The sequence below is a fragment of the Heptranchias perlo genome, chromosome 23, assembly GCF_035084215.1.
Source record: "Heptranchias perlo isolate sHepPer1 chromosome 23, sHepPer1.hap1, whole genome shotgun sequence".
Classification (NCBI taxonomy): Eukaryota; Metazoa; Chordata; class Chondrichthyes; order Hexanchiformes; family Hexanchidae; genus Heptranchias; species Heptranchias perlo.
The window spans coordinates 41,833,888-41,860,310 of NC_090347.1; the positions used below are offsets into that span (position 1 = coordinate 41,833,888).

General features: G+C 46.2%; 1 protein-coding gene across 1 annotated transcript in view; it reads right to left on the minus strand.

Annotated features, from left to right (window-relative positions):
- The window catches only part of LOC137341272 (envoplakin-like), an 85,923-nt gene that overhangs the window by 15,603 nt on the left and 43,897 nt on the right, over positions 1-26,423 (minus strand). Inside the window, exons 5-14 of the mRNA XM_068004379.1 lie at positions 21,701-21,832; positions 19,874-19,915; positions 17,675-17,836; positions 16,820-16,927; positions 14,904-14,999; positions 11,776-11,901; positions 10,134-10,280; positions 6,896-7,050; positions 3,266-3,399; positions 875-1,050 (exon numbers count right to left, since the gene is read on the minus strand). Of these exons, the coding sequence (XP_067860480.1) occupies positions 875-1,050; positions 3,266-3,399; positions 6,896-7,050; positions 10,134-10,280; positions 11,776-11,901; positions 14,904-14,999; positions 16,820-16,927; positions 17,675-17,836; positions 19,874-19,915; positions 21,701-21,832 (1,278 nt within the window). The remainder of the gene's footprint in view (positions 1-874; positions 1,051-3,265; positions 3,400-6,895; positions 7,051-10,133; positions 10,281-11,775; positions 11,902-14,903; positions 15,000-16,819; positions 16,928-17,674; positions 17,837-19,873; positions 19,916-21,700; positions 21,833-26,423) is intronic.

The following is a 26,423-nucleotide window of genomic DNA, read 5'->3' on the forward strand; positions in this document are numbered from 1 at the left end:
GACTCCCCAAAGCCTTTCCACCATCGACAAGGCACAAGTCAGGAGTGTGATGGAATACTCTCCACTTGCCTGGATGAGTACAGCTCCAACTACACTCAAGAAGCTCGACACTATCCAGGACAAAGCAGCCCGCTTGATTGGCACCCCATCCATCATCCTAAACATTCACTCCCTTCACCACCAACGCACAGTGGCTGCAGTGTGTACCATCCACAGGATGCACTGCAGCAACTCGCCAATGCTTCTTCGACAGCACCTCCCAAACCCGCGACCTCTACCACCTAGAAGGACAAAAGCAGCAGGTACATGGGAACAACACCACCTGCACGTTCCCCTCCAAGTCACACACCATCCCAACTTGGAAATATATCGCCGTTCCTTCATCATCGCTGGGTCAAAATCCTGGAACTCCCTTCCTAACAGCACTGTGGGAGAACTTTCACCACACGGTCTGCAGCGGTTCAAGAAGGCGGCTCACCACCACCTTCTCATGGGCAATTAGGAATGGGCAATAAATGCCGGCCTCACCAGCGACGCCCACATCCCATGAACGAATAAAAAAAAACTCTACACATGTTCTAATGTTGCACCCCTAAACTAACCCCACAGCTCTGTACCAGAGCCAAGTGCTGAAGCCCTAAAATAACCACCCTGCCCTGTACTGGAGCCAGTGTTATACCCCTAGAATCAAACTGCTCTGCATGGAAGCCTGATATTGTACTTCTAGAATAACTATCACTGAACCCTTCCCCTGCAATCACCAGAAGGTTTTCAACATTTTCAAACCATTTCCACCTTTCGACCTTCTAGGGATGTACTACCCTTCCTGTGTGTAGGAACAAAAGTTACATGAGCAGTGACTAGCCAGCCCTACCTCCTGCTCCTTGAGACGGTTGGCAATGTCCTGAGAGGGAGCACTTCGGTTCACTGGCACATGCAGCTGGGTCATTATCTCTTTCTCAGTCTGTCCCAGGTCTGCGTTGACTTTGTTGAGTTTGGACAGGAGGTCTTTGCTCTGGGCGTCATCCTTTCCTAAGCTGAGGCTGGTAACTGCGAAGAGACAAGCGACAAGTCAGGCATTGCAGAAGGGGGGCAGGTGGCAAAACAGGTCAGCGAGATTAGATGGGGTCAGGTCTTAGGGTAAAGTAGACCCACATGAGGCCTATGGCTCCTAGTCATCACTTGTGCACGGTGACGACCACACCCTGGGCAACTGCTCTTGGACGGATGTCCTTAAGTGATAGGGAGACGCCCATCTCCCTTTCTGCTGCACAAAGTCTACTGCTGTGGACCATGTGAAAACCCAGGTGTGGGGGGTCAGGGGGATGAGCATGCTAACAAGGTCCCAGGGGCTGTGGTGGCACACGTAGCGCTGCATGGTGAACATGCGGTAAAGGTAAGGCCCGAAATGTCGGGTGTTGCACCACCTAGAAGGACAAGGGCAGAAAGTGCATGCGAACACCATCATCTCCACGTTCCCCTATAAGTCACACACCATCCCGACTTGGACATATATCGCCGTTCGTTCATCGTCGCTGGGTCAAAATCTTGGAACTCCCTACCTAACAGCATCGTGGGAGAACCTTCACCACACGGACTGCAACAGTTCAAGAGCAACTAGGGATGGGCAATAAATGCTGGCCTTGCCAGCGATGCGTACATCCCGAGAATAAAAAAAAAGGTCCACTGCAGCTGATCAAACTCTCTAGTTGCCTTGGATTTTCCTTGCTACCGGGCAAAGAGCTCGCTCAGTCAAGAATGTGGGGTTGTAATTGTGCACCTGCTTCTCCAGTACAAAGATATCTGAGGCTCTAGCTATTTCTCCCCTTCTTCAGGAGTAGGACAGTGGCAAGGGTGACCAAGAAAATGGTGATAAGCAGGTTTATATGTAATGTTTGATTAAAGAGCGGTACGCCCAGAGGGATGGGTCCCAGCTGGTAAGGAGAATGTAGGGGACGACCTCAATGGAAGAGTGACAATGGGGAGTTGGGTGGTGGAGGGCAGAGCACGATGGCAAACTCAAGTGGCATCAATGGTTACAATGACTGATTGACCAACCTGACGAAGGTAAATTTGTTCCAATGACACTAAAAATAAGCAACCCCAATGACCTCACCAAATGGCGACAAAAAAAATCGGGGCGTTAATAAAAATCGTGTTTTTTTTTCATTTTCTTTGAACATTTTTGTTTCTTAGTTATAAAAATATTGGAGATTGGAGAAAAGGCTGTTTGACTGGGTGGGGCGGTTGGAGGTGGGAGGTCATGTGATAAAATCACCAGGACTGTGTCCAATCAGAGTTGGCGACCCTAAGTCCGGCTTTAGGAAGGTGCGAAAATCTGTAGTTGTGAAACCCAAGGAATAAACAATGAGATTATTGGGTCAACATATAGCTACTAGTGTTGGCCATGGCTCAGTGGGCAGCACTCTAAGTCAGAAAGTTGTGGGTTCATGTCCCAGTTCAGAGTTTTGAGCACATAATCCAGACTGACACTCCAGTGTAGTACTGAGGGAGTGCAGCAGTGTTGGTGGTGCCGTCTTTCGGATGAGACATTAAACCAAGGCCCTGTCTGCCCTCTCAGGTGGACATAAAAGATCCCGTGGTACTATTTCAAAGAAGAGCAGGAGAATTCCCTCCAGTGTCCTGGTCAATATTTATCCCTCAACCAACACCTAAAAAACAGATTATCTGGTCATTTATTTCATCGCTGTTTGTGGGAACTTGCTATGCGCAGATTGGCTGCTACGTTTCCTGTGTTGCAACAATGACTACACTTCAAAAAATACTTAAATAGCTGTAAAGTGCTTTGGGTCATCCTGAGGTTGTGAAAGGCTGCATATAAATGCAAGATCTTCTTTCTTTACTTGATACGACTACCAAGCACACTCCCCTTTAAGGAACTGGATAATGATGTAGCTTTTGTTTCATATGGGCACTGAGCTCCAGCAGCATTAATAAAGAGCTGAGGCTGCATTATGGGGCAATGGCCCTCATTAATATCTTTTCTGAGGCCTTAATAAGCCCAGCTCAACACTGGTGTACAGGGCCTCGGTACCCACAGGTGTTCCCCCACCCCATGAAATACCACAGGTGCACACCCGATGACAGGGGTTTGCCTGCCACTGATCCACATCAGCACAAGGGCGCTGAGCGCCCCAACACTGGCCTGTTAACTGGTGGTTGGATCTGTCACATTAGAGACACTCTGTTGAATGGGTAACAGTTGCCTGAAAGATTTAATGCTCCATCGGCACTTTTGCCTCACCTGGTGCTGCAGACTGGTTCAACGGACTGGACTGTTTGTGTTGGCTCATTCGGTTCAACTCGTTGTAACGGTTTTTCAGCTTGTTCTCAGTCTCTGATCTTTTCCTCTTCAGATCATCTAAATCCTTCGCCAACCTAAACACAAATATCACAAACTGACAGAACCATTGGCTGGCATGATAAAACTCTGTTGAGATTTGAGTGGGTTCAGTGCTGCACTTTCAGTTCAGTGAGCACCTGATGGGACAGTGTAGAAAGAGCTTTATTCTGTTTCTAACCCATGCTGTACCTGCCCTGGGAGTGTTTGATGGGACAGTGTAGAGGGAGCTTTACTCTGTATCTAACCCGTGCTGTACCTGCCCTGGGAGTGTTTGATGGGACAGTGTAGAGGGAGCTTTACTCTGTATCTAACCCGTGCTGTACCTGCCCTGGGAGTGTTTGATGGGACAGTGTAGAGGGAGCTTTACTCTGTATCTAACCTGTGCTGTGCCTGCCCTGGGAGTGTTTGATGGGACAGTGTAGAGGGAGCTTTACTCTGTATCTAACCTGTGCTGTACCTGCCCTGGGAGTGTTTAATGGGATGGAGTAGAGGGAGATTTACTCTGTATCTAATCCTTACAGTTCCTGACCTGGGAGTGTTTGATGGGACACTATAGAGGGAGATTTACTCTGTTTCTAACCCGTGCTCTACCTGCCTGGGAGTGTTTGATGGGACAGTGTAAAGGGAGCTTTACTCTGTATCTAAGCCATGCTGTACCTGCCCTGGTGAGTGTTTGATGGGACAGTGTAGAGGGAGCTTTACTCTGTATCTAACCCGTACTGTACCTGCCCTGGGAGTGTTTAATGGGATGGAGTTGAGAGAGCTTTACTCTGTATCTAACCCGTGCTGTGCTTGCCTTGGTGAGTGTTTGATGGGATAGTGTAGAGGGAGCTTTATTCTGTAACTAACCCGTGCTGTACCTGCCCTTGGAGTGTTTGATGGGACAGTGTAGAGAGAGCTTTACTCTGTAACTAACCCGTGCTGTACCTGCCCTGGGAGTGTTTGATGGGACAGTGTAGAGGGAGCTTTATTCTGTAACTAACCCGTGCTGTACCTGCCCTTGGAGTGTTTGATGGGACAGTGTAGAGAGAGCTTTACTCTGTAACTAACCCGTGCTGTACCTGCCCTGGGAGTGTTTGATGGGACAGTGTAGAGGGAGCTTTATTCTGTAACTAACCCGTGCTGTACCTGCCCTTGGAGTGTTTGATGGGACAGTGTAGAGAGAGCTTTACTCTGTAACTAATCCGTGCTGTACCTGCCCTGGGAGTGTTTGATGGAACAGTATAGAGGGAGATTTACTTTGTATCTAATCCTTACAGTTCCTGCCCTGGGAGTGTTTGATGGGACACTTTAGAGGGAGATTTACTCTGTATATAATCCTTACAGTTCCTGACCTGGGAGTGTTTGATGGGACACTATAGAGGGAGATTTACTCTGTTTCTAACCCGTGCTCTACCTGCCTGGGAGTGATTAATGGGACAGTGTAGAGGGAGCTTTACTCTGTATCTAACCTGTGCTGTACCTGCCCTCGGAGTATTTGATGGGACAGTGTAGAGGGAGCTTTACTCTGTATCTAACCCGTGCTGTACCTGCCCTCGGAGTGTTTGATGGGATGGAGTAGAGGGAGCTTTACTCTGTATCTAACCCTGTACCTGCCCGGGGAGTGTTTGATGGGACAGTGTAGAGGGAGCTTTACTCTGTATCTAACCCGTGCTGTACCTGTCCTGGGAGTGTTTGATGGGATGGAGTAGAGGGAGTTTTACTCTGTATCTAACCCGTGCTGTGCCTGCCCTGGTGAGTGTTTGATGGGATAGTGTAGAGGGAACTTTACTCTGTAACTAACCCGTATTGTACCTGCTCTGGGAGTGTTTGATGGGACAGTATAGAGGGAGATTTACTCTGTATCCTTACAGTTCCTGCCCTGGGAGTGTTTGATGGGACACTATAGAGGGAGATTTACTCTGTATCTAACCCTTACAGTACCTGCCATGGGAGTGTTTGATGGCACAGTGTAGAGAGAGTTTTACTCTGTATCTGACCCATGCTGTACCTGACCTGGGAGTGTTTGATGGCACAGTGTAGAAGGAACTTTACTCTGTATCTAACCCAGGTTACACTGCCTGTGGCTGCACAAAACAGAATAACACACCACTCGCAGCATCAATTGCTGGGAATTTCCTTGGGGCTTCCTTCACTCGGCTGCCGGAACTTTGGCAGAAATCGTGAATGCGCCATGTAAACAGGGTTTTCTCTGACCTACCGCCAATGGACGATCCCTAGGGGAATTCCCGGTGAATATCTGCCAGGAATCTGGGCTCAATTTGACACAATTGACAATTTCACTGAGTGAGGCCACAGAATGGCTGGGGTACGAAGTGAAAGTTCCAGTCTGGTACAGTAGGCAGAGGTTAGGAAGTGTTGTTCAGGTAGCGGTGAAAAGTCGATCTAGGAAGGCCCAGAATCTGCTGAGTTAGTTGATCAGCCAGAGTGGCATTAGTGGCACCACAATTAGCTTCAGTGCCTCGGGATAGGGAGGAGGGAGCCAGGGTTCCCATACCTGATCACTACCCCCTGCTGGAAAGGGCATGCATGTGTGGATGTTGGGAGAAGACAAAATTGGGTTTGAATGTGATTCCCCCTGCAGTTGAATAGACTGAAAAGTACATAAGATCATAAAAAATAGGAGCAGGAGTAGACCATACGGCTCCTCGAGCCTGCTCCACCATTCAATAAGATCATGGCTGATCTTCAACCTCAATTCCATTTTCCTGCCCAATCCCAATATTCGTTGATTCCCTTAGAGTCCAAAAATCTATCCATCTCAGCCTTGAATATATTCAATGACTCGGCATCCACAGCACTCTGGGGTAGAGAATTCCAAAGGTTCACAACCCTCTGAGTGAAGAAATTCCTCCTCATCTCAGTCTCAAATGGCCGACCCCTTATCCTGTGACTATGCCGCTAGTTCTAGACTCTCCAGCCAGGGGAAACAACCTCTCAGCATCTTATTTGTCAAGTCCGCTCAGAATCTTGTACGTTTCAATGAGATCACCTCTCATTCTTCCAAACTCCAGAGAGTATAGGCCCATTCTATTTAATCGGTCCTCATAGAACAACCCTCTCATCCCAGGAATTAATCTAGTGAACCTTTGTTGCACCGTCTCGAAGGCAAGTATATCCTTCCTTAGATAAGGAGACCAAAACTGTACGCAGTACTCCAGGCGAGGTCTCACCAAAGCCCTGTACAATTGTGGTAAGACTTCCTTACTCTTGCACTCCAGTCCCCTTGCAATAAAGGCCAACATGCCATTTGCTTTCCTAATTGCCTGCTGTATCTACATGCTGACTTTTTGTGTTTCTTGTACCAGGACACCCAAGTCTCTCTGGACACCAACATTTAATAGTTTCTCACCATTTAAAAAATATTCTGTTTTTTCATTCGTCCAACAAAGTGAATAACCTCACATTTCCCCACATTATACTCCATCTGCCACCTTCTCGCCCACAAACAATCACTGTTGAGCTTGCACACGAAGGACGGCAACTTGGGCAAGGGACCAGAGAAACGTAGCGAAATGGAAATGTGCTGACCTGTTTGATTGAGCGATGGCCTCTGGGTCAGTCGGAGGGACGTTGAAGCAGACTCCAGGGACACGCTTGGACTCTTTTGCGCTATTCACAACAACCCAGTTCTCGGGGTCGGCGTTATTCTGGAGGGTGAGCTTTTCACCACGTCTTATTTCGTTCTGCGAAGGACAAAGAAACATTCTCCTCAGGTCAACATCAGCCCTGATATCGCAGTACAACTAGCCATCCTGGTCTGCACTGTCTACTTAGCAAGGAAGCTCAGTCATAGAATAGAATCATAGAAAGGTTACAGCTCGGAAGGAGGCCATTCGGCCCATCGAGTCCATGCCAAATCTATGCAAGAGCAATCCAGCTAGTCCCACTCCCCCGCTCTATCCCCGTAGCTCTGCAAATTTTTTCCTTTTAAGTACTTATTCAGTTCCCTTTTGAAGGCCATGATTGAATCTGCTTCCACCATTCTCTCGGGCAGTGCATTCCAGATCCTAACCACTCGCTGCGTAAAAAAGTTTTTCCTTATGTCACCTTTGGTTCTTTTGCCAATCACCTTAAACCTATGTCCTCTGGTTCTTGACCTTTCTGCTAATGGGAACAGTTTCTCTCTACCTACCCTGTCTAGAACCTTCATGATTTTGAATACCTCTATCAAATCTGCTCTCAGCCTTCTCTGTTCCCACATCCCTGGAATCATTCTAGTAAATCTCTTCTGCACCCTCTCTCACGCCTTCACATCTTTCCTAAAGTGCAGTGCCCAGAACTGGACACAATACTCCAGCTGTGGCCGAACCAGTGTTTTATAAAGGTTCATCATGACTTCCTTGCTTTTGTACTCTATGCCTCTATTTATAAAGCCCAGGATCTCATATGCTTTTTTAACTGCTTTCTCAACCTGCCCTGTCACCTTCAATGATTTGTTTACATATACCCCCAGATCTCTCTGTTCCTGTACTCCTTTTAGAGTTGTGGCCTTTAGTTTATATTGCCTCGCCTCATTCTTTCTACCAAAATGTATCACCTCGCATTTTTCTGCGTTAAATTTCATCTGCCATGTGTCCGCCCATTCCACCAGCCTGTCTATGTCCTCTTGAAGTCTGTCACTATCCTTCTCACTGTTCACTACCCTTCCAAGTTTTGTGTCATCTGCAAATTTGGAAATTGTGCCCTGTACACCCAAGTTCAAGTTATTAACAGATATCAAGAAAAGCAGTGTTCCTAGTACCGATCCCTGGGGAACATCACTGTACAACCCCCTCCTGTCCGAAAAACAACTGTTCACCACTACTCTGTTTCCTGTTACTTAGCCATCACCCATCCATGCCGATACTGCCCCTTTTATTCCATGGGCTTCAATCTTGATGACAAGTCTATTGTGCAGAACTTTATCAAACGCCTTTTGAAAGTCCATATACACATCAACCACATTGCCCTCATCTACCCTCTCGGTTACCTCATCAAAAAACTCTATCAAGTTAGTTAAACATGATTTGCCTTTAACAAATCCGTGCTGGCTTTCCCTAATCAATCCACACTCGTCCAAGTGACTGCTAATTCTGTCCCGGATTATCGTTTCTAAAAGTTTGCCCACCATCGAGGTTAAACTGACTGGCCTATAGTCACTCATGTCGTCCAATGATACTTTATTGTGAAGGTGATTAGATGAGCCCAGAGTTTGTATCTGTATTTTGCCTACATTAACAACAGCAACTTACATATATACTGTGCTTTAAATGCAGCAAAACGTTCCAAGGTACTTCACAGCAGTGTAATCAGGCAAAAATTGACACCGAGCCAAAGAAGGAGCTATTAGGAAAGCTTGGTTAAAAGTTGTAAGGAGCGTCTTAAAGGACGAGATTGAGGTAGAATGGCAGATAGGTTTAAGAAGGGAATTCCAAAGCTTAGGGCCTAGATGGCTGAAGGCATGGCCGCCAATGTTGGGGTGAAGGAAATCAGGGATGGACGAGATGCCAGAATTGGAGGAACACAGAGATCTCAGAGGGTTGTAGGGCTGGAGGAGGTTACACAGAAGGATGTGAATTTTAAAATTGAGGCGTTGGTGGACCAGGTGCCAATGTAGATCAGCGAGCATGGGGTCGATGGGTGAACAGGACTTGGTGCAAGTTAGGATACGGGCAGCAGAGGTTTGGATGAGCTGATGGTTACAGAGGGTGGAAGGTGGGAGGCCGGCCAGGAGAGCATTGGAATAGTCAAGTCTGGAGGTAACAAAAGCATGGATGGGGGTTTCAGCAGCAGATGAGCTGATGCAGGGGCGGAGACGGGTGATATTATAGAGTTGGAAGTAGGCGGACTAGATGATGAAGTGGATATGGGGTCAGAAGCTCAGCTGAGGGTCAAATAGGATGCCAAGGTTGCGAACGGTCTGGTTCAGCCTCAGACAGCGGCCAGGGATGAGGATGGAATTGACAGCTAGGGATAATGAAAGTCTTAAATTGCCTAATCACTACTTCCTCATTTGCCTCATCCTCCCTCCTGCTCTTTTCCAAATTGCTGGTGTCTTGTACCACGGGCCTTGGATGTTCAACTTGAATAAAAAATATCGGGAGGCAGGACAGAGGTGAAAGTTCAGCAGCAGGTGTTCACCGCGTGAGCACTACCCTGCCCCCATGCCCAGCATGTGCGCACCGTGACCGTACAAGTGGCATCAGATGGACCCGTGCCACCCAGGGCTAAAAGGGTTAAATTATGAGGACCGGTTGCATAGACTGGGCTTGTATGCCCTTGAATAAAGAAGATTATGGAATGATCTAATTGAGGTGTTTAAGATGATTAAAGGACTTGATTGGGTAGATAGAGAGAAACTATTTCTTCTGGTGGGAGAATCCAGAACAAGGGGCATAACCTTAAAATTAGAGCTCGGACGTTCAGGGGTGATGTCAGGAAGCACTTCTTCACACAAAGGGGAGTGGAAATCTGGAACTCTCTCCCCCCAAAAAGCTGTTGAGGCTGGGGGTCAATTGAAAATTTCAAAACTGAGATTGATAGATTTTTGTTCGGTAAGGGTATTAAGGGTTAGGGAACCAAGGCGGGTCATTGGAGTTAAGATACAGATCAGCCATGATCAAAGCGAATGGCGGCACAGGCTCGAGGGGCTGAATGGCCTTCTCCTGTTCCTATGTTCCTACCCTGAGTTATGTCTGAGTATCTTTAACTGTTTTGATTTCAGATTTTGGCAGACAAGCAAGTTTAAAGAAATTCATTACTAGACTGGTGTCTTTCTCTTCCTCACCTGTCCATCATCCCAGTCACACAGCGCATCCACTGGGATGGGTTTGGAGACGGGAGTACGTCTGGATTTCAGCGGTGTAATCTGCTGACTCCGCCTCTTCAAGTCATTGATCTCTTTGTCCATTTGGATGATATTCTTCTCATCGCCCTGTGAGAGAGAATAAAAGTGATCCAGTCAAACAGGAGAGTGGGAGATACGGGGAATCCAGTCAAACAGGAGAGTGGGAGATACGGGGAATCCAGTCAAACAGGAGAGTGGGCGATACGGGGAATCCAGTCAAACAGGAGAGTGGGAGATACGGGGAATCCAGTCAAACAGGAGAGTGGGAGATACGGGGAATCCAGTCAAACAGGAGAGTGGGAGATACGGGGAATCCAGTCAAACAGGAGAGTGGGAGATACGGGGAATCCAGTCAAACAGGAGAGTGGGAGATACGGGGAATCCAGTCAAACAGGAGAGTGGGAGATACGGGGAATCCAGTCAAACAGGAGAGTGGGAGATACGGGGAATCCAGTCAAACAGGAGAGTGGGAGATACAGGGAATCCAGTCAAACAGGAGAGTGGGGGACACGGGGAATCCAGTCAAACGGGAGAGTGGGGGACACGGGGAATCCAGTCAAACTGGAGAGTGGGAGATACGGGGATTCCAGTCAAACGGGAGAGTGGGGGACACGGGGAATCCAGTCAAACGGGAGAGTGGGGGATACGGGGAATCCAGTCAAACAGGAGAGTGGGAGATACGGGGAATCCAGTCAAACAGGAGAGTGGGGGACACGGGGAATCCAGTCAAACAGGAGAGTGGGAGATACGGGGAATCCAGTCAAACAGGAGAGTGGGGGACACGGGGAATCCAGTCAAACAGGAGAGTGGGAGATACGGGGAATCCAGTCAAACAGGAGAGTGGGGGACACGGGGAATCCAGTCAAACAGGAGAGTGGGAGATACAGGGAATCCAGTCAAACAGGAGAGTGGGAGATACGGGGAATCCAGTCAAACAGGAGAGTGGGAGATACAGGGAATCCAGTCAAACAGGAGAGTGGGGGATACGGGGAATCCAGTCAAACAGGAGAGTGGGAGATACAGGGAATCCAGTCAAACAGGAGGGTGGGAGATACGGGGAATCCACTCAAACAGGAGAGTGGGAGGTACAGGGAATCCAGTCAAACAGGAGAGTGGGGGATACGAGGAATCCACTCAAGCAGGAGAGTGTGGGATACGGGGAATCCGGTCAAACAGGAGAGTGGGGGATATGAGGAATCCAGTCAAACAGGAGAGTGGGGAATATGAGGAATCCAGTCAAACAGGAGAGTGAGATCTGGCGGACCCAGTCAAACAGGAGAGTGGGGGATACAGGAAATCCAGTCAAACAGGGGAGTGGGGTTAAGGGAAAGCTCGTCACATAAATGCATGGGAATATTGGGAATCCATGGGAGAGCATGGAAAGGGCAATGTAGTCAAACTGGAGTTTGAATCGTTAATTCCTGGAGACTCCAGGACAATCCTGGAGTGTTGGCAACCCTATTATTAATTCTTTATATGAATTGGTCCATCAGAATTTAAATGATAGGAAGTGATTTGGTTCCATACAATGGGATTGAATAGGAAGTGGTTTGATCCATTGGAATTCCACATGTTAACTCACCTCAAGGTGGTGAAGAAGTTCAGACACGACCCGGGGACTGTCCTTGTTGTATTTTGAAAACTTGTTGTCCAGCTCTGCATTGTGCTTTTTGATGGACTGACCAAGGGTGTCAGCATCGTACTGGAACTGGGGAGGGAGAGAGAAAGAGAGATATCATTTCAGAGATCAACAGGTTTATACAACAATGACTTGCATTTCTATAGCGCCTTTAACATAGTGAAACGTCCCAAGGAGCTTCACAGGAGCATTTATTAAACAAAATTTGACACCGAACCATATAAGGAAATATTAGGACAGGTGGCCAATAGCTTAGTCAAAGAGGTAGGTTTTAAGGAGGGGAGAGAGGTAGAGAAGTGGAGAGGTTTGGGGAGTGAATTCCAGAGTTTAGAAGTCACGGCCGCCAATGGCGGAGTGAAGAAAATCAGGAAAGCGCAAGAGGCTAGAATTAGAGGAACGCAGAGACCTCAGAGGGTTGTAGGGCTGGAGGAGGTTACAGAGATAGGGAGGGGCGAGGCCATGGAGGGATTTGAGGACAAGGATGAGAATTTTAAAATCGAGGCGTTGCCTTAGCACGAACCAACGTAGGTCAGCGAGCACAGGGGTGATGGGCGAAAGGATGATTATAAAACAATCATGACGCAATGAAACTGCACTTCCTAAGGAGGGATCAACAATAAAACATTGTGCTTTGACCCCCTCAAGGTAATCTGGGAGTTGGGATACTCCCTATTGTGCAAGAGTCTTTGTGGTTGGGTGTGGTGTGTCACCTTCTTAGGTGGAAGCAAAACAGAGTCCTCATCTATAATTGTGTTTCGTAATTAAATAAATTATAGGAGAACAATAACCAGGAGAAGGGAGTAATATTAAAGGGGAGAAATGAGGCAGCACTTTGAGTCCGATGACTCAGGGTGAAAAACACTCCTTTCTGAATTCCTTTCCTGTAATGCTGAACGGTTTATCTCCTTGTTAACAAGTTCTCCCTTGCCTGGGTGTACATACTTTAAGGGGTGTGTGTATGGGGGGGTGGGGAGACAGTTAGTTCTCCTGTTTAGAGACTGCAGAAATATTTTGCCGCACAGATTAGCTGAGCGTCTGCAGATCTCCTCCTCCATGTAACTGGGAGATTGGAGTGTGAGACAGTGCTGACACTGAGCAAACGGGTTACTGGGAGATTGGAGTGTGAGACAGTGCTGACACTGAGCAAACGGGTTACTGGGAGATTGGAGTGTGAGACAGTACTGACACTGAGCAAACGGGTTACTGGGAGATTGGAGTGTGAGACAGTACTGACACTGAGCAAACGGGTTACTGGGAGATTGGAGTGTGAGACAGTACTGACACTGAGCAAACGGGTTACTGGGAGATTGGAGTGTGAGACAGTACTGACACTGAGCAAACGGGTTACTGGGAGATTGGAGTGTGAGACAGTACTGACACTGAGCAAACGGGTTACTGGGAGATTGGAGTGTGAGACAGTGCTGACACTGAGCAAACGGGTTACTGGGAGATTGGAGTGTGAGACAGTACTGACACTGAGCAAACGGGTTACTGGGAGATTGGAGTGTCAGGTTTAAGTAAGCAAGAGTGCTGTATAGCACAAGTCTAAACAGCCACATTCCCACACTGCTGGAATGTGTTTTCCCCTGCTCCTGTTTGTGTCACTGGTGTAGGTGAAGTTTCTGGTTTCTCTGCCACCATTGCACCCGGTATCTTTACATCCACAAACACTATGAGAATTTATTGAGCAGACTGAAGTGTTTCTAAAAAGCGATCTAATATTTTTACGCAATAAAAAAAGATTAATTTCAGCAAGTCTCTTATGCAGACACCAATTATTGATATATTTATTTAGGAACATAGGAGCAGGAGGAGGCCATTCAGCCCCTCGGGTCTGTTGCACCTTCAATTAGATCATGACTGATCTGTACCTCAACTCCATTTACCCGCCTTTCCTCCATATCCCTCGATACCCTTACCCAAAAAAATCTATCGATCTCAGTCTTAAAAGCTCCAATTGTTCTGCAGCATCCACAGCCTTTTGGATAGAGAATTCCAGATATCCACTACCCTTTGTGTGAAAAAGTGCTTCCTGATTTCGCTCCTGAACGGCCTGGCTCTAATTTTAAGATTATGCCCCCTCGTTCTTGATTTCCCCATCAGAGGAAATAATTTCTCTATTGTATCTACTCTATTGAATCTTTTTAACATTTTAAACAGCTCGATCAGATCACCCGTCAATCTTCTATACTCAAGGGAATACAAGCCAAGTTTATGCAACCTGTCTTCATTATCTAACCCTCTAAGCCCGGTATAATTCTGGTGAATCTGCGCTGCACCCTCTCCAAGGCCAAAATATCCTTCCTGAGGCCCGATGCCCAGAACTGAATGCAGTCTACCCTATTAAAAATTGATTTCATCTTCTCTCCTTTTTGATTCCCTTATTCCACCCCAACATCTCCAGTTCCCATATGTTTCCTAGACAGAGTTGGGGCATTCAAGCATCGCTGCTTCTCAGCTTTATCAATGACTCTCTTAGAGCAGCACTGGTCCCTGGATGACTCCTTTAACTCTCCTTGTGGGAAGGTGTCCAGAATGATTTCAAGCAGAGATTACTAAATTCACCACTTGGAGGTCCCCGTGAGTGTGAATATTTGCTCTACCGCTCAATTGTGTACATTGGTGTCCCAACATTCCACCACCTCACCAACGCAAAGCTAAACGGTTACTTTCCATTCACATGGTTCCCCCCCACAACTCCCTCGCCACCCCACAAATGCAGCCGCCCCCCCACCTCCCGAAAGTACTGTTTATTGCTGTTGTACACTCCCTCGGATACCAGACACCCTCTGATAATACATCCAAGAAGCCAGTCTAAGGTGCTGAGTGGTAGGCCATTCAACCATGGGGGGCATCCCAGCCAAGCCAAATCCTGTTCATACCTAATGCCCGTGAAGGCACACTCTCCAACATAGGCTGCTGGATCCTGGCTGATTTTTCTCTTCCCTGGACCAGGGTTGCCAAAGCCGATTGTAGCCCAGAAACTACTGCTCCTTTATAAGATTGGCTCATTCAGCACAGGCCAGGGGTTGAACCTGGGACTTTCCTGGTGCCACCCGTTACTTTGTTACCTTTCTGTACTGCTCCACGTTCTTCAGGTGTGCCTCCTGGCAGACGCAGAGATTCAGAAACTGCTGCCATTCATTCTTCACTGCATCCTTGTGGGCCTGAAAGAGAGTTCCTGCGCATGTTAAGATGGCCGTGCAATTGCATTGTGGGATAGGAGCTAAGGACACCAACATAAGAAAAAGAGAACGGTTCAGATCTAAAGATGACATTGCGTTGATTATAAATTCTAATCATTAATTACCAAAGCTCGAAATATCATGTTTCTTCTTCAAAGCAGTTTGAACTCTGACAATAAAGAACAAGGCCAGACGTGAACAGATGAAAAAGGACACGAAAAGACCAAATGGTCCATCCAGCTTGTCCCATCCAGCCATGGTACAACTTCATGCACGATCGACCCTCCCATCCCCCTTCCTCCAGTCACGCATTCCCTGGGAGGGGCAATAACATTAAGGCCAATTTAGGGGGAACAAAACTCTCTGGGGAAAATCTTACTGTAAAAAAATCCAGAACTGGATGGTACAATCAGGAAAAACAGTCGCAGGACAGCACACCGACTGACAGACACCAGCTCTCAGGTGAATGCTCAGAGTCTTCTTCATTGCCCACAGCTGTTCTTGCATTTTTATACCTGGTGTTAGCAACTCCAGGATTACTTGGTTGCTACAGTGATGTCACATATCAAGAGCTGGGAACCAGGCTGATCTAGATTCTGAAAATCTTGGGCCTCTTTAAGCTGAACAAGTCTGTCCCCCACAGGACCCATAATTATGGATCCTGTACCGTACTTTCCATCATATTGCTTGATTTGGGTTGTTTAGCTCTGGCTTATTTGGTTCAGCTTGTTTGTCTTTAATCTGGTTTGATTTGATGTAGTTCACTTTGGTTTGGTTTGGTAGTGTTAAGTTCGATTGGTTCGGCATAGTTCAGTTTGATTGGTTTGGTATGGATCAGTTTGATTGGTTTGGTATTGTTCCGTTTGGTTTGGTATGGTTCAGTTTCATTGGTCTGGTTTGGTTCAGTTTCATTGGTTAGTTCAGTTTTATTGGTTTAGTATGGTTGTTTGATTGGTTTGGTTCAGTTTGCTTGGTCTGGTTTGGTTCAGTTTCATTGGTTAGTTCAGTTTTATTGGTTTAGTATGGTTGTTTGATTGGTTTGGTTCAGTTTGCTTGGTCTGGTTTGGTTCAGTTTCATTGGTTAGTTCAGTTTTATTGGTTTAGTATGGTTGTTTGATTGGTTTGGTTCAGTTTGCTTGGTCTGGTTTGGTTCAGTTTCATTGGTTAGTTCAGTTTTATTGGTTTAGTATGGTTGTTTGATTGGTTTGGTTCAGTTTGCTTGGTCTGGTTTGGTTCAGTTTGATTGGTATGGTTTGGTTCAGTTTAGTTGCTTTGGTATAGTTCATCTTGGTTGATCTGTGTTGCCTTGATGTAGTTTGAAAAGCAAAATGCTGCAGATGCTCGAAATCGGAAATAAAAACAGAACATGCTGGAGAAGCTCAGCAAGTATCTGTAGAGAAAGAAACAGAGTTAACATTGTTTCTCTGTTCTGACTTTTCGTCAGAACTCTGCCTTTTTTTTAATTCATGGGATGTGGGCGTCGCTGGCGAGGCCGGCATTTATTGCCCATCCCTAATTGCCCTAGAGAAGGTGGTGGTGAGCCGCCTTCTTGAACCGCTGCAGTCCTTGTGGCTTATTATGTCTTTTTGTAGCAGGTTTTTACAACTGAGTGGCTTACTAGGCCATTTAAGAATCAACCACATTGTTGTGGGTCTGGAGTCACATATGGGGGCAGACTGGGTAAGGACGGCAGGTTTCCTTCCCTAAAGGGCATTGCCTGACTTGATGTAGTTTGGTTTGATTAGCCTTTGATCTGGTTTGACTTGTTCCTCCCTAGTATGTGATCGGTAACTGTTCTGTACCTCAATCGTAGGACTGCCTGGGTGTTTCAGCTTCATCAGTCTCTCTCCATCATCCTGAATTCTATTAACAGTTGCTTCCTCAGCCAGCAGCCCATTGTCTTTAAAACTCTGGAGAAAAAAGGAACAGAAGATTATCTTTTCCTTGTAAATCTAGCCCGACACATTGAGGAAACTAAGGGCTTTAAGCCTCAACAGGGATTTGGGCCTGTGTGTTCAACGCAATGCACTGTCTGAACAGGAATGATGTAGGAAATTACAAGATAGATTTGAACGAGGAAGACCGATTAATCCAACTCATCTCATCCTTCCAGATTGCCATCCCCACCCTTTCTCCATTACAGTATCCATTCTTAAATGAAGTGAGCCTCAATTAGCCTTCCTGACTATTTGTTGATCATCCCTTATATAAAGAAATACTTCCGGGCAGCTGTCCTAAATTAACCCTTCATAACCCTGGGCAAGTACCATCTTGTCTTACTGCTGATCTTCCTGCCTTTATGTGAGATTGTAAGAACAGTGGGAAGATTCCCTTTGATCTTTGCTTATAACGGAATGGCTAATGGGTTTTTTTTAGCAGTGAAGGGAAGGAAGAGTAAAATAACATTTAAATAGAATGTATTATATATCCTGATGGTTCATTGTATACCAAGGGCTAGAAATGACAGTAAATGATGTTAGTCTACCAATACATAATGCGTTAATATAACATTGCTTTCTCTGCTATTTTAACACCAGCACTAACCCATTTAAAAACCTTTTGCTGAAATAGCGGACAAACGAGTGTCAAACAAACGCTTTAAGTTAATATCGTCAATGGTAATTAGTAGGCCCAAGTTTCCCAGAGTCCCCACGAACCTCGTACTGCCTGCGGGCATCGTCTGGCTGCATCATCCTGTCGCTCCAGTCCTGCCTCTGGATTTTCTCCTGTTGGTCATTCAGGAATAACAGCTGTTTGGTGCAGCCCTGAATGTAGTCATAGAGATTGTCCAGCTGGTGGCCTCGCAGCTTGGAGGAATCCTGAATAAAAAGAAATGCAACTGTTCTAGAAAGCGACACAATGCAAAAGGAACAGAGAGGTCTCAGCATCATGGTATAATAAAGACTAACTGATAATGATAGCAACAAGTCTTCAACATTCAGACTTACAAATGTGTATGGGTGGGCAGCGACTATGGGGTTAATTGGTGTGTTGAGAGGGACTGAAGAATAGAGCAGGGAGCAGGCACAACTGGATGGGGGACATAACAGGGACAGCCATGAGGGCAGGGAAGAGAGGGAGGCGGAGGTACATGAGTGGCAAAGACACCGGGTCCTGAGTTTGGCAGAGGCACAAAGAACCCCATAGAGGAGAGTACCTGCATGGAGCCTGGCAGCAGAGACAGACAGACAGACAGACAGACACTCAGACAGACAGACATTGAGTGATACCCAGGAAGTCAGCTGTACAGTTCGTCAGTCCCAAAAAACTACAAAACAGAGAAAGAGGAGAAAAACGGAAAGTGAAAAGTAAGAGGAGAAAGAGAATCAAAAGTGAGAGGAGAGATGAAGATGAGGGAGGAGAGAAACAGAAGTGGAGGATAGAGAAACAATTGAAGGAGGAGAGAGAAACAATTGAAGGAGGAGAGAGAAACAATTGAAGGAGGAGAGAGAAACAATTGAAGGAGGAGAGAGATTGTTTAACAGATTACCACTACCAGTATCTTTAGCTAGAAGTGTGTGAGGATGGGGTCAGCTAGACAAAGAACTACTGAATCGGACAACCTTGTGCAACTTTATTGTCAAGAATAGCAATTGAACGGACTGACACTGAACACGCCCAAGATATCAGGCCCTTCCATTTCAAAACTGTGTTGGTTTCCACAACAAGGATCAGGTTGAAAGTAGGGACGGCACTGGAAGATAACTGTTGTCAGGAGTCTATGAGACATTTCATTAGGTTTGCCGTAAGTGAGGAAAGATGAGTTTGATAGAGCAATGATGTCATCACGGCAGCAGATTCTCTACAACCTTGAAACCACAGGGCGAACACAAAACTAATGTATAGCAGGAACCCAGACTGCAAGCAATACAGCTTCTGTTACAATGCAAACACTGCTCCCCGGGCCCAGTGTCTCAGTGTTTGAGCAGGGGTTTTGCAGTTGCCCATCGCAGTAGCTGAACCTATGAGCCAAATCCCCAGTACAGCAACACTTCAACTACAACAACAACTTGCATTTATAAAGTGCCTTTAACATAGTAACACGTCTCAAGGCACTTCGCAGGAGAGTAATCAGACAAGATTTGACACCATAAGGAGATGTTAGGACAGGTAAAGTAAAGCATGGTCAAAGAGGTGGATTGTAAGGAGCATCTTAAAGGAGGAGAGAGAGGTGGAGAGGTTTAGGGATGGAATTGCAGAGCTTAGGGCTTAGCTGTCAATGGTGGAGCGAAGGAAATTGGGCATGTGTGAGAGGCCAGGATTGGAGGAACGCAGAGATCTCGGAGGGTTGTAGGGCTGGAGAACGTTACAGAGATAGGGAGGGGTGCGGCCATGGAGGGATTTGAACACAAGGATGAGAAAGGGCTAGTAAAACCTAAATGGGCAACAGTGAAAAGATCCATCAATGTAAAGACCGTGAGTCGGGTTGCCAGCCCTCCAGGATTATCCTGGAGTCACCAGGAATTACAGATTAATCTCCTTAACGTTGCTGCTAGCAAACCCGGGAAAAAAATCATAGGGGCATTTAAAAAAGGGGCTTTGAACACTTTAGTTTATTAGCTATAAAAACATTGAAGATCAAAAATAAGGCTGTTTGACTGACAGTCAAGAATCATCCAATCGGGTAACGAAGAGTCTATTTGCTTTCCAATTGGCTTGGGAAGGCAGTGTTCCACAAGGATGGACATGGCAGGCGACCAATGGCAGAAGCGTGTGGAGCCGGGAGGTCATGTGATGCAACCTCCAGGAGTACATATAATCAGAGTTGGCGACCCTAGCGGTGAGATGCAATTTGTCAAAGGCATTATTGCACGTGCCCTGTGAAGATTACTCCCGTAAAAGCAATGGTGACTCACCAGCAGGTTCTTGTACTGCTTCTGGGCATTCATGAGTTCCTCCTGTAAGACAAGGAAAAAAGTCAGCCATGACCTCCTGATGTTTTTACTCCCTTTTTGTCCTTCAAATTCCTTTTCACCACCTGGCTGAGGAGAAGCTTCTAGCTTTTCGCAAAACTTGTTGGCTATTAAACCCAATTAACTGCCTCTCTGTGACAGAAGCCAGCATACGTTATTCTTGCCCTTTACCTGTTGTTCTCCCTTCTCTTCTCCTCGCTTTGGTTTGCTTAGTTCCATAAAGGGAATTGCTCCATCTTCCGATTTGCTGAAGGTCCGACAGCTATAATGGCAGCCCAGCGGTTATGTCACTCAGAGGTCGTAAGTTCAAATCCCACCATGGCCAAGTTGCAAAACTGAATTCAACATATCTGGTAATTTTTTGGGCTGGCATCAGAAAAAATGACCATGAAAGCTGCTGGATTGTGGTTAAAAACCCAACCGGTTCGCTAATGTCCTTCAGGGATCTGTTATTATGAACATAAAAACCATACAAAGCCATTCCTGTATTCTTAGGTGTGGGATGCAAAAGTAGGGGAAAGGAACATTTCCACTTTTCAGGGGAGTGCATGTGGGGAAACTGCTCACCTTCCCACCCCCCCACTCCGGCCCATCATTTTATGTCCATTAATCATTTATGGCCAGAAAGTCAATATGCACTCCCCTACCTGTGTGGGGAGTGCAGGAGCATTAACTCTCCCCTTTGGTGTCCAATGTTAGCATCAAGCATTCTGTCACAGAATAGATTCGATGCAGATTAAAGCTCCGTCCACATCAAGCCTCCCAGGTCAAGGTACAGCATAGGTTAAGACGGAGAAAACTTTCCGCTGGCTTGCCTCAACAATTTGCTCTGGCCCCAACCTTACAGGAGCACATCCTACTAGATCAGTATGAATTTGACCATGCTTCATCCTTCAGACAGGAAGGATGGGTAAAGAAGAATTAAAGAGGTGGCATTTGTACAGCGCCTTTCAAACCTCAGAACTTCCCAAAGCAATTTACAGCCAATGAAGTACTTTTTTGAAGTGCAGTCACTGTTGTAATGTAGGACACGTAGCAGCCAATTTGCGCACAGCAAGATCCCACAGATAGCAATGTGATAATGACAATGTGATAATCTGCTTTAAGTGAAGTTGGTTGAGGGATAAATATTGGCCAGGACACCGGGGAGAACTCCCCTGTACTTCATCGAAATGGTGTCATGGGATCTTTTATGCCTACCAGAGAGGGTGGATGGGGCCTCGGTTTAATATATCATCTGAAAGATGGCACCTCCGACAGTGCAGCACTCCCTCAGTAATGCACTGGAGTGTCAGCCTAGATTATGTGCCCAAGTCTCTAGAATGGGACTTGAACTCACAACCTTCTGACTCAGGCAAGAGTGCTACCACTGAGCCACAGCTGACACCCATGGGTAGGGAATTCTCCAACACTGTTATCCAGGTCATTATAAAGCAGCTGGCAAGCAGTGGGCATTTACAGAGTGGCATTGGTCCTGTTAGTCCTTCCCTCTGGAATTGGAGCACTCTCTCCTGTGGCAAATGGCTGGAAGTGTGCAACTAATTCTCAACAGGGGGAAGTTTTCCCAATGAAGACACGTTGCATGTCTGTCAATATTGAGCACCAACTCCTGGGTTCGAGACCAAGTTTTTATCCTTTGATTTGCGGGACCAACAAACATTTCTGAAATAATGGCAATCTCAAAGTAAATGCATCACAGCAAATAATGGGGTTGAAAAGTGACTACAGCCTCCAAGGCTGGGCGTCCCCACATCACCCACTCTTCCTTACCGGGTCGGTGATGGACTGGCTGTTGATTTGCGGTCCATATGCTTCAATTTCTTTACTCATGATGTGCTGTGCTGCAATCTGTTTTTCCAGTTCTGGCAACTGGGGTCCATACGCACCATGATTGATCTCCATCTGTGGACATTGAAACAGAAAATTTACGACACAGAAGGAGGCCATTTGGCCCATCATGTCCGTTCCGGTCGAAAATGAGCTACCCAGCCTAATCCCACTTTCCAGCACTTGGTCCATAGACTTGTAGTTTACGGCACTTCAGGTGCACATCCAAGTACTTTTTAAATGTGATGAGGGTTTCTGCCTCTACCACCCCTTTCAGGCAGTGAGTTCCAGACCCCCACCACCCTCTGAGTGAAAAAAAATTTCCTCAGCTCCCCTCTAATCCTTTTACCAATTACTTTAAATCAGTCCCCCCTGGTTATTGACCTCTCTGCTAAGGGAAATAGGTCCTTCCTATCCACTCTATCTAGGCCACTCATAATTTTATACACCTCAATTAAATCTCCCCTCAGCCTCCTCTGTTCCAAAGAAAACAACCCCAGCCTATCCAATCTTTCCTCATAGCTACAATTCTCCAGTCCTGGCAACATCCTCATAAATCTCCTCTGTACCCTCTCTAGTGCAATCACATCTTTCCTGTAATGTGGTGACCAGAACTGTACGCAGTACTCAAGCTGTGGCCTAACTAGTGTTTTATACAGTTCTAGCATAACCTCCCTGCTCTTATATTTTATGCCTCGGCTAATAAAGGAAAGTATCCCGTATGCCTTCTTAACGACCTTATCTACCTGTCCTGCTAACTTCAGCGATCTGTGGACATGCACTCCAAGGTCCCTCACTTCCTCTACACCTCTTAGTATCCTCCCATTTATATGTATTCCCTTGCCTTGTTTGACCTCCCCAAATGCATTACCTCACACTTCTCCAGATTGAATTCCATTTGCCACTTTTTTGCCCTCCTGACCAGTCCATTGATATCTTCCTGTGGTCTACAGCTTTCCACCACACTATCAACCACATGGCCATTTTTTGTATCATCTGCAAACTTCTTGATGAAGCCCCCTACATTTAAGTCCAAATCATTAATATATACCACAAAAAGCAAGGGACCTAGTACTGAGCCCTGTGGAACCCTGCTGGAAACAGCCTTCCAGTCTCAAAAACACTCGTCAACCATTATCCTTTGCTTCCTGCCACTGAACCAATCTTGGATCCAATTTGCCACTATCCCTTGGATCCCATGGGCTTTTACTTTTTTGACCAGTCTGCCATGTGGGACTTTGTCAAAAGCGTTGCTAAAATCTATGTACACTACATCAAACGTACTACCCTCATCGACCCTCCTTGTTACCTCCTCAAAAAATTCAATCAAGTCAGTCAGACACGACCTCCCCTTAACAAATCCATGCTGACTGTCCTTGATTAATCCGTGCCTTTCTAAATGACGGTTTATCCTGTCCCTCAGAATTGATTCCAATAATTTGCCCACCACCGAGGTCAGACTGACTGGCCTGTAATTACTCGGCCTATCCCTTTCTCCCTTTCTCCCTGGACATAGAAAGGGAGGAAGTTAAACCTACACGGAATGTGAGATGGTGGACTCTGTGTATAACACTGAGATAGGGGGCGGGGTCTGTGTATAACACTGAGATAGGGGGCGGGGTCTGTGTATAACACTGAGATAGGGGGCGGGGTCTGTGTATAAAACTGAGATAGGGGGCGGGGTCTGTGTATAACACTGAGATAGGGGGTGGGGTCTGTGTATAAAACTGAGATAGGGGGTGGGGTCTGTGTATAACACTGAGATAGGGGGCGGGGTCTGTGTATTACACTGAAATAGGGGTGGGGTCTGTGTATAACACTGAGATAGGGGGCGGGGTCTGTGTATTACACTGAAATAGGGGGTGGGGTCCGTGTATAACACTGAGATAGGGGGTGGGGTCTGTGTATAACACTGAAATAGGGGTGGGGTCTGTGTATTACACTGAAATAGGGGGTGGGGTCCGTGTATAACACTGAGATAGGGGGTGGGGTCTGTGTATAACACTGTGATGGGGGTGGGGTCCGTGTATAACACTGAGATAGGGGGTGGGGTCTGTGTATAACACTGAGATAGGGGGTGGGGTCTGTGTATAACACTGTGATGGGGGTGGGGTCTGTGTATAACACTGTGAGGGGGTGGGGTCTGTGTATAACACTGTGAGGGGGTGGGGTCTGTGTATAACACTGAGATAGTGGGTGGGGTCTGTGTATAATACTGTGAGGGGGTGGGGTCCGTGTATAACACTGAGATAGGGGGTGGGGTCTGTGTATAACACTGAGATAGGGGGTGGGGTCTGTGTATAATACTGTGAGGGGGTGTGGAATGTGCATAACACTGAGATATGGGTAGAGCACACTATGGTTAGAAAACTTGGGGGGGTGCAAGTGGGGGCATAGAGCTGGTGAAGACTGAAGAAGCAGGCTGGGGGCAAGTAGTCAAGAGCTTTGCAACCAGAAAAGAGTAACTTCAGTGGATTTGGAGCCATGCACATACAGGGTCCTGCCCACCGACCCTCATTCATGGTGAAATTTTAAAGTTTTGAATGATTGAAATGAGTCGGCTGGACAGTCAGGGTTTTTCCTCACTTGATAGAACCTTACAGCACAGAAGGAGGCCATTTGGCCCATCGTGCCTGTGCCAGCTCTTTGAAAGAGCTATCCAATTAGTCCCACTCCCCCAGCTCTTTCCCCATAGCCCTGCAAGTTTTTCCTTTTCAAGTATTTATCCAATTCCCTTTTGAAAGTTACTATTGAATCTGCTTCCACCGCCCTTTCAGGCAGCGCATTCCAGATCATAACCACTCGTTAGGTAAAAAAATTCTCCTTATCTCCCGCTCTGGATCTTTTGCCAATTTGCTTAAATTTGTGTCCTCTGGTTACCAACCCACCCACCAGTGGAAACAGTTTCTCCCTATTTACTCTATCAAAACCCTTCAACTTTAATCTGAAAGCTGCTCAATCAAGCACCTCCCCCAGCTCCTTCTCAAACGTTTAAAGTTTGCAACCATTGTGAAACCAAAGCATGTGGGCCTTCAAATGGGCTCATCCTCCCAGGGAAAGAGTGAATCGTTGCACGTTTTGAGCCGTTATCCCGCTGATCTTGGGGATTGAGAATCCCTACATGGTCAGTTTTCGGTAAAATATTAAAATGTCTACGTGGCAAAGAAGCAGAATGCAAAATGGTTAGAAAGGGTTAATTAGTTAGTAACTGAGATTGATACAAGTGGCCTGGCCCTCCTGCTGGGCCATATGTTTGCTTAGTCAGCAGGCCTGCATTGTCTTATCAATGATAGGTCTTTGATGTGAGTCAAGGACTGGTCTGAATGTCTCCATGTTTATGGCAGATCAATATAGGTAACGAGCTTAGCCAAAGTTGAAAGACATTCCAGGTTGGGAGATGAGGAACAGAAGGGACAGGGAAGAACATTCCAAGTTGGAAGATGAGGAAGTTATCCCCTTTGATGTCTAACAGCAGCATGATCAGCACATGGACGATTTATGATTGGCCGGAAATAATGTAACCTCGCATGGCAACCTATGCCCGGCTTATGATTGGTGTTGACCCTCGTTAAGTATGTTCCAACCCCTATTCATCTGTATAAAAACGTGTGGATTTCTGTATGTTTTTGTTCTTGCTCTGCCAGCATAGAGGGACTCTATCAGGAGTCCAAATCAATGCTGCAGACTAAGAACCCTGCTATTAAAGTTATGCTGAATTTTAAAATGTATTCGACTTCAGTTATTACTGAACCAGACTGAGGGGAAAGAATCCGGATCGTCATTTGGTGGCAGCGGTGGGATCTTAACGGTCGTTCACCGAGAGTTCGCGGAGTAAGAGGCGGATTGTCTCAGACACGGAGGAAGGAAATGGCGCCCCGATGTAAGTAGTCTTAATTTACTACGTCGGTTTTCCTCCAATCCGTCAGTCTGACGACGAATCGTCCAATCGCTAACACTCGTGTGGTGTCCTTACAAGATTCAGGTCAGTCTGGCGAATACACAGATATAGCAGGAAGAGGTCAGTGGTCGAATATCACTGAAGGAATAACTTGTAAGCGGTAGGTCAGTGGTTAATATCACTGAGGGTAGTCAGGGTTTAAGTTCCTGATGATTGGATATAAACAGGAACTATTGATAAAGACTTAGATGCCGAAAAAAAGGCTCAGGAATTAATTTGGAAAATAACAGAGGTACCACAGCCAAAGAACTAATTGCTTTATGGAGACAGTACTGTAAAAAAATGGATAGAATTAAGTGACTAGACAAATGTTTAAAAGACAGAGACCCGGAAAAGAAAGGTTGTGTTGTTTAAGTGTACTGTCCCTTTAAAAAGCCTGTCTTTGATCAGTGTTTTTTTTGTCGGTGTTGTGGGCCACGCCCCCTTCTTACTGTGTCTTGTGTGTTTTCTTCCTTTGTGTAATGTATCTGTCTTGTCGTGTGTTTAATTCTGATACTGCCGAATTAAAATTGGAGTTATTGAGGTTAAGTGACCTATTAAATTCTGGTTCTTATAAAGTGTGGGCATGTTAAATTCCAGACATGGGATCTTAAAAAAATTGGCATTTTGAATGTTTATTTTGTGATTGGCTGTGGTTTAAAAAGAGGTTAAAAATTAACGGGATACATTAAAAAACTATCAGGATCATTGTGATAGGAAAAGTCGGAA